Source organism: Oryzias latipes, chromosome 10, assembly GCF_002234675.1.
Source record: "Oryzias latipes chromosome 10, ASM223467v1".
In the NCBI taxonomy this organism is placed as follows: domain Eukaryota; kingdom Metazoa; phylum Chordata; class Actinopteri; order Beloniformes; family Adrianichthyidae; genus Oryzias; species Oryzias latipes.
In genome coordinates this window covers 20,395,165-20,402,797 of record NC_019868.2, presented here as the reverse complement: position 1 = coordinate 20,402,797, position 7,633 = coordinate 20,395,165, and the positions used below count along the sequence as shown (strand labels likewise).

At 39.1% G+C, this 7,633-nt stretch overlaps 1 protein-coding gene across 1 annotated transcript; it reads right to left on the bottom strand.

The window, feature by feature from the left end:
• Positions 1 to 1,535: 1,535 nt before the first annotated feature.
• On the bottom strand, positions 1,536 to 6,500 carry LOC101169046 (D(1) dopamine receptor). The gene is made up of 2 exons (XM_011480361.3): positions 6,006 to 6,500; positions 1,536 to 5,622 (listed from the first exon to the last, which is right to left on the bottom strand). The coding sequence occupies exon 2, from the start codon at positions 5,535 to 5,537 to the stop codon at positions 4,419 to 4,421; it is 1,119 nt and encodes a 372-aa protein (XP_011478663.1). The 5' UTR covers positions 5,538 to 5,622; positions 6,006 to 6,500; the 3' UTR covers positions 1,536 to 4,418.
• Between the last annotated feature and the right edge of the window lie 1,133 nt (positions 6,501 to 7,633).

Sequence of the window (7,633 nt, the reverse complement as noted above, 5' to 3'; positions counted from 1 at the left end):
CAGAAAACATTTGCCCACACATGCGCACATGCCCTGTCTTGTCGCCACTGCGGCCATCACTCTGGGTGATGTCAGTCAAATTAATTGCTGTTCCTTTACAGTGGAACGCTTGAGGAGGTTTCACAGAGGCAAGGACATTTGGGGGACCAGAGGAAGCGGACATTAAAGGATGACTCTGTGAGTGCACTTATGCAAGAGAGAAAAAAGACATTTTTCATAATATTTAGATTCTTCCCAGGTTTTTGAATAGTATAAACTTCATTAAAAGATCTATTAAACTCCTACGTATTAATGACTCATTTATGATTCAGTCCCAATCATTTCACTCTCAAAATGAATCAGTTTTATATTTTCAGGTTTTAAAAAAGACATTGAATCATGAACAAGTGATTGAAAACCTTTTCATGCGTGTTTATATTTTCGCTGAATAGCTCTTGCAGGAAATTACCACAGGAGCTAATTCAGTCTGTAAAACCCCAAAAAACATAGTATGCTTATCAGTGTTTTACACTGACACACTTGAGCTAATGTCTCTCACTTCCTCCTCAGTCCTCTTTCAAAGTTCTCTAAAGAGATGCATCCTTTGCTTTTACAAAATGATAACAGAATACATTTTACTTTTAGAGTTGTTTTTTATAGTTATCGTAAAAGTTTAGATATTTTTCTAAAAAGCACATGAGAAGTAACAATCATATGTGTTTTCTTGTGGCATTAATGCACCGATGTGTAGTCTTATTGACCTTGAAAATGTTTCTTTAATTTTGAAATTGGTTTATTTTAAGCAATCAGAACAAAAAAATAATAAAAATGAAAAAAACAGAAGAAACATATATCTTTACATAAATATATCAAACTTTGATTAGCTGTGACCTGATTGGAAAAGAAAATTAAAAGAACATACATGTCGATATTCATACATCCACACTAAACACTGAGGTTATACCATTTACTACTCATAATCATAAATAGACATAATTGTGCTTATACATACAATATATGACAGAATGAATCCATTGAAAGTGAAGTTTTTCAAAAAGTGTTTAATTAGAAATTTAAATTTTTAATTTTTTATGTTCAGTTGGTTTTGAATATCTCAAAATAAGCCATATAATGAAGTGAAATGTTATTGTAAAAGCTTGACAGTGAACTTGCTTAAGCTTGACAAGTTCACATTTAAAAAAAATGTTGTTTCTAGAGAGTAATCTACAAGAAAAGGTTATAAACAAAAAAGTTGTTTTTTGGGGGGGAAACTTTGGTGTACAAGTTTCATAATGTACCTAATTAAATATTGACATGAACGTCTTTGAGATCAATTTTGTTCACAGCCTGATTCATGTTTTCTCTCAGCCCTGATGGATGAAAGTGTAGAAATGAAATAGGGTGGACTTTATCCTTCTTGTCTCGCTAACAAAATTCCACAAGGAGACCAAAGGCTGAACGAGCCAAAAATCACCTGTGATGAACGGCCCAAAGACTGAGCACAGACCTAATCTTTAATGCAGTTAATGGAAGAAACAACAGCGGGGACACACAGGTGCCACAGTGGTTACAGTTCTTTATTATTCCAGGCTGTTTAAAAGTCCAGATGGGGCACTTCACTTTGCTAATGATAGCAATACATCACCAGGCTCAACAGACACATGAACAGCAAAACTGTGTGAGAGTGAGATGTTGGATGAGAAAAACACAGCTGGTCCCATTACATTTTCACTCTTTAGACAGTGGTGTGAAAAAAGCCCCGGGAAGTCTGACATGTGGAGGTCAAAGCTGCACAGCCAATCACACATCTGTACAGAAAATGTCTGCAAATGAAGACAAGTTGTTGAAATGTTGGCCTTTTTATTCTGAGAACTTACTTGGTACAGTCCATTGACACCCTTTTGTTCATATTGAAATCTGTCCTCAGAAAAATTGAAAAAAAAAAAAAAAAAAAAACATTCTAAAAGAATAGTGAATTTGCAAGAAGATATGATGAATCAATGAAATTCTAAAAGTTCTGGAGCAACAGTAGAGGTATATAATAAATTTCATGATATTTACTGTGAGGAGGACCTGACAGACAAGATAGTGCTCAGTCATCATTAGCCGGAAGCGGAAATTCTAAAAGATTTCAGAATTGTAGCAGCTTTTATTAAAACCTTTAAATGAGAATAAACGGTTTAGTATACAAGACGAGCTTAAAATGGGGCAAATAACGGTAATCATTATATTCCTTACAGAAAGAATCCAAACAAAAGTGTTCAGATTTGTAAAACTGTTAAGCTCCAGTGTTTACATTCCTTCGACAACTGTAACTTTTGTTCTGTCATGGAGAAAAGCAGTTTTGCACTGGTATGCAGTACTTAAATTAGTAATGTGTTGGATATCGGTGAAAAGCCTAAGGAGTTACGGTCAGAGCATAGTACACTTTGAAGGGCGAAGAACTTCCAGTTCCAGCTAATTATGTCTGGGCGCCGTGTTGTTGTCTGCAGCTTGGTCCTCTTAAGTTTTGTTGGTATTTGCCCTTTTATTACCAATGTAATAACAGCTAGTTTAATCAATCAATGTGCTTTCCTAAAGGAAAAACTAGAAATAATAAATTAGATATAGGCCATAACAATGAATTGCTTCCTGGTGCAAAAGACTCAGCAGAAAGAACCCTAAAAATATTAAACTAAAGAAAGATCGCAAAGATATTTCTTTAATTTCACTTCAGGAGATTAAAAGTGGTCAAAAGGTGTCATTGTGCCTCTCAGTTGAATAAGCACAACAGGAAAGGAGTTGGCTCCTTCATAAAAGTTCCAGTCACCAGTTCAAAGCATGTCCAGCTGGGCTCTAAAGTTAGCGAGAGCGATAGCCTATGCTCCACATCTTGAAATTAACTACTCTAACAATAAAGACTGAAGAAAAACAAAACAAAAATTGCATTTGCTTTGTTTTCTCTAAAGAAAATGTGTCTTTAAGGTGAACTTCTAAAGCTATAAGTTGCTCAAAATGCTGACAGGGAGGTAATAGGCAGCAAAATGTCCCCACAAGAATCCAGTGTGAATCTGACCCCCAAAATCAATCAATTTATGCAAAAACTGCACAAAGAATGCAGGAACATGATAAAAATGATGAACAGTTGCATAAAAACATACATGAAAGCCCACTCCTTTGGTTTGAATGTTAATAAATACATAGGTATAGTTTTGCACCACTTCACACGATTACTGCCTCATACAACGACAGGCAAGTTAAAGCATCGTACCATCGCAGTAACACCTCTATTCATGTGAGGATTGCAATTTCTTTTGCGAGTCTAGGCTGCCAGCTGTGTTTAGTTTGTACAGTTGGATTTGAGGTCAAAATACGGTAAAGCAAATTCAGAAACAGATGTTGCTTTTGTCAGATGCAGGTGAGCAAACAAAGGATGATTCCCAAATATTCCACCTTAACTTAAAGCTTTCTATCCATGTCAAGCATCATTTTCATTTATTTTAACATTTCCTAATTTAGTTAGATTTTAGGTTTAGCTTTGGATAAAATGCTTTCAAATGCAGATTCACTGCTTGTGCAATCATCTATCCCTCTTTTTGATGATTTTGATGAGCTCTTACTGACTCAAGAATAAACTGGAATTGGCAAATCATAAATAAGATAAATAATTGGATCAAACACAATCATAACCTTTAGAGTTTACTGTAAGTTTAATGTCTGAAAGTCTTGTCAGGTTTGTCCAGACCTTAAAACTCTTTTGAACAGTCAGTTGAGAAGTGGACTATTTGTTGAATGAAACCACTTTTTTCGTTTTCTTAGCTGTCGAAAAAAATCTGCTTTAATTTCTGAGAGTGTTTAATTAAACCTTTTAATTCTCTCTACACTGTTATGCTACTTCGACATCTTTTACCTGCAGTCATCACAGATGATTTGGTTTAATGCTTTACCTCTGAGGTCCTTGCGGAGTCCAGGATTTTAATGTAATGCAATGTAATGCATGTCATTTGTATAAGTGTGTCAGCTGGGGTTATGCAGCATTTGTATGCGTTGATGGCATGCTCTGTTGTGTAAGTGCATTTGATGGTAAGGAGGACAGCAGTGTCTGACAAGATGTGTTCTGCCCACTCTGGGGATTATTTATCCAAGCTGAATGTCAGCACCGCTGCCCCCTCAGATCCCTGGCACCGCACCAGAAAGTCTTTATCTCCATCCCAAATCCCCTTTCCTGTCCCAGGAGTTTCTCCCTGCTGTGGCCTGGAACGGCCACGCCGAGCAGAGCGAGCTCTCGGCCGCTCGCTCAACGCAAGCGTGGGCATAGACAGTGTTACATTGCCCTTCAGTCATTCGAAGAGTTAGCACGGACAGCTGCATCTTCATTTGAAGTCAATCAGACCAGCTGCAACAAGAACTCTCGGACTTTTTAGAATCAAGGAATGAGTCAGTGCTGGCAGAGCCATGAGTCATTTCTTGTTTAGACTGGCTGTCTGTATGTTGTGGCCTCCTGGATACAGTCTGTGGCAGCCCAGCAGGATGGAGAAGGCCTTGCGGAAATCAGCATTGAAGGCATATATGATGGGGTTGAGGGAGGAATTAGCCCAGCCGAACCACACAAACACGTCAAAGGTGGTGGGGCTGATGCAGGGGAAAGCCTCTCCTCCGCTCGACTGCTCGCAGAAGGGCACCATGCAGTTTAGGATGAAGAATGGGAGCCAGCAGCACACAAACACTCCCATTATCACAGACAGCGTCTTCAGCACTTTAGTCTCCCTCTTGAAAGTCATTTTGAAAGAGCTCTCAGACTCTGTGATGCTGGAGCCTCTGCCCATGCTGTTGTGCCTGTTCTTGGCGCTTTCAGCCGCGCGCTCTAGAGCAGAGATCCTCCGGATTTGTCTGTGAGCGATGCGGTAGATCTGAGTGTATGTGGCCACCATGATGGCCACAGGGATGTAAAAGCTTATCAGTGAGGTGGAGATGGCATAGGTCCTGTTCAGGCTAGAGTCACAGTTCTCTGGGTTGCGGTGCGATGTACCGTTTGAGCCCAGTGACACAAATGACTCAGTGAAAGGCTTGAAAGATTTAGTCTGGGCCTTGTGCCAGTTCAGTTGCACGGGTATGAAGGAAATGAGGACAGACAAGGTCCAGGCCACGCTAATCATCACATAGGCAACCCTGGGTGTCATCTTCCTTTCATAACGAAAGGGACTTGAGATGGCCCAGTACCGGTCCAAGCTTATGACGCAAAGGTTCAAAATGGATGCTGTGGAGCACATAATGTCAAACGCCACCCAGGTGTCACAGAAAGACCCAAATGGCCAGAAGCCTGCAATCTCTGTCACCGCCTTCCACGGCATCACCAGGATGGCGACCAAAAGGTCACTCACCGCCAGCGAGATCACGAAAAAGTTGGTCACCTTGGAGCGCAGGTGCCTAAACTTGGTGACGGCGGCGCAGACGAGAGTGTTTCCCAACAAGGTGGTGAGGATGAGCAGGGAGAGAAAACAGCCAGTCAGGACACGGCTCGATGGCGTTTCATCCAAAAATCCATTATCAATTACAGTTGTAAAGTTCATGAGATCCATTCCTGTGCACCTCTTGGTTAGGCATTTACGGCACACTGGAGAGTCCTGCTACATGCTGTCCGCTGAAGAGGAATCTACAATGATCCTGCGGCAATAGCAAAAATACAGATCATAAAAAATATTACATTTATTAAAAGACAAAAAACAAGAAATCAAATATTTGAAGCAAGTAATATCTGGATCAGACATTTCCATTCTCATTTTGTAATGCAGATTTAGGGATTAAAGCATTATCATTATTATTATTTACTTATTTCAAGCATAGGGAATAAAGAGATGATTTACTTGCAGTTTTAAGATTTATTTAATTGTGGATTTATAAGAAACCCCCCCCCCCCCCCCATAAAATCAATTTTCCTAATTGTGAATTTCAGATATTTTAACCCCATTGCCAGAAAAAAAAAAGATTAAAACTTGACTTATATGAGAAACGTGATCAACGTGAAAGTTGGAATTACTCGCACTTACTTGACTGAAACAAGGGGATCATCCGTGGCTTGACAATACATTCAAAATAGCAAATATCCAGCCGCCTGCCGGTAAATTTCACAAGCAAAGGTCCGTCCAGAAGACATCCGGTCTCCATATCCCACAAAATATCACAGAAGGCTCCGGTTATTCGAGCCACGCCGCTCTACGTCTCCAAAAACATACACACACCGCGGGAATGTCACGCGTCCTCTTGCAGGCACGGTGCGCGCCCACGGACAGATCCAGCCGCCTCAAGTTTCACACGATGCTGCGCTGTCCCACTCCACGCAAAGTGGCATTTCAGCCAAAACTGCGTGGGATCTTTCGGTGCTCAGTCCTGATGTGAAACCTCACATTACAACAGGTTCCCCAGTGTTTAAATCGACCCATCTGCGCAGATCAAGGGGGTAGAAACAAACGAGAGGCGCACTTGAACTGCGCTTCGATGGGATTAATTCCATAAAGAGCCGTGAGGTGAACTCTGAGGGACATTTACGGGCTGCAGGTTTCTGGCGCCACCTACTGGAAAAAGCATTAAAAAGCTTAATTTTTTCTTTCTATTTCAATTTTTTCAGTTTAAGGGCAACCAAAAAAATAGGTAAAAATACGAGATTTTAAGTCGTGAATTTATATATATATGAGCATGCAGGGCGGCAGTTGAACGCCGCGCAGCAACAGAGCACACCGACTAAACTTTGTTTAACAGGTGAGCTGAATGTTTATTGATAAGGTTCCAAATGTTATCAATATATATATATATATATATATATATATATATATATATATATATATATATATATATATATATATATATATATATATATATATATATATATATATATATATAGTACAGACCAAAAGTTTGTATACCCCTTCTCATTCAAACCATCTCGATTGGGTTCAGGTTAGGGTTAGGGTTATCAGCATGGTGTCCTCCTGACTTCTGCACAACACAACTGATGGTCCCAACCCCATTTATGAGGCAAGAAATCCCACTTATTAAACCTGACAGGTCACATCGGCAAAAGGTGGCTAGTACGAAGAATCTACAATATGATATATTTTTTAGTTGTTTCACACTTTTACGTTATGTATGTAATTCCACACTTGTGATTTCATAGTTTTGATGCATTCAGTGTGAATCTACAATTTTCATAGTCATGAAAATAAAATAAAACTCTTTGAATGAGAAGGTGTGTCCAAACTTTTGGTCTGTACTTGTGGTTTACATTAAAGTCTTTTGAGTAAAATAACCCAGAATATCCCAGACACTGGCAATGTTTGTCTTATTTCTAAATTTCTAAGTCGTACCCAATACCAATAAAAAGACAAGTAACTCTTTTGTCATTTGCATACTTAAAAAAATTAAAAGGTATTATTTTTGTCGCTCTCTTATTGATTAGACTTCTTGTAAAACTAGAAGGAAAAAATAGTGGCTCAGCACACCTCCACCTGTAATTCTCATGCAGGACTCATAGACCATTAAATATGCAGAGAAATGCAAAAAAAAAAAATTGGGAAATGCCAGATGTCATCTTATTTTGACATAAAAAAGTTTGACACAACAAAGCAACATCCTCATCCTCACTACAGTACATAATGTGATGAAGGCATTTGATCAGAGA

Bases quoted from the DNA above. Each gene is read 5' to 3' on its own strand.
- LOC101169046 (XM_011480361.3), bottom strand. From the start codon at position 5,537: ATGGATCTCATGAACTTTACAACTGTAATTGATAATGGATTTTTGGAT.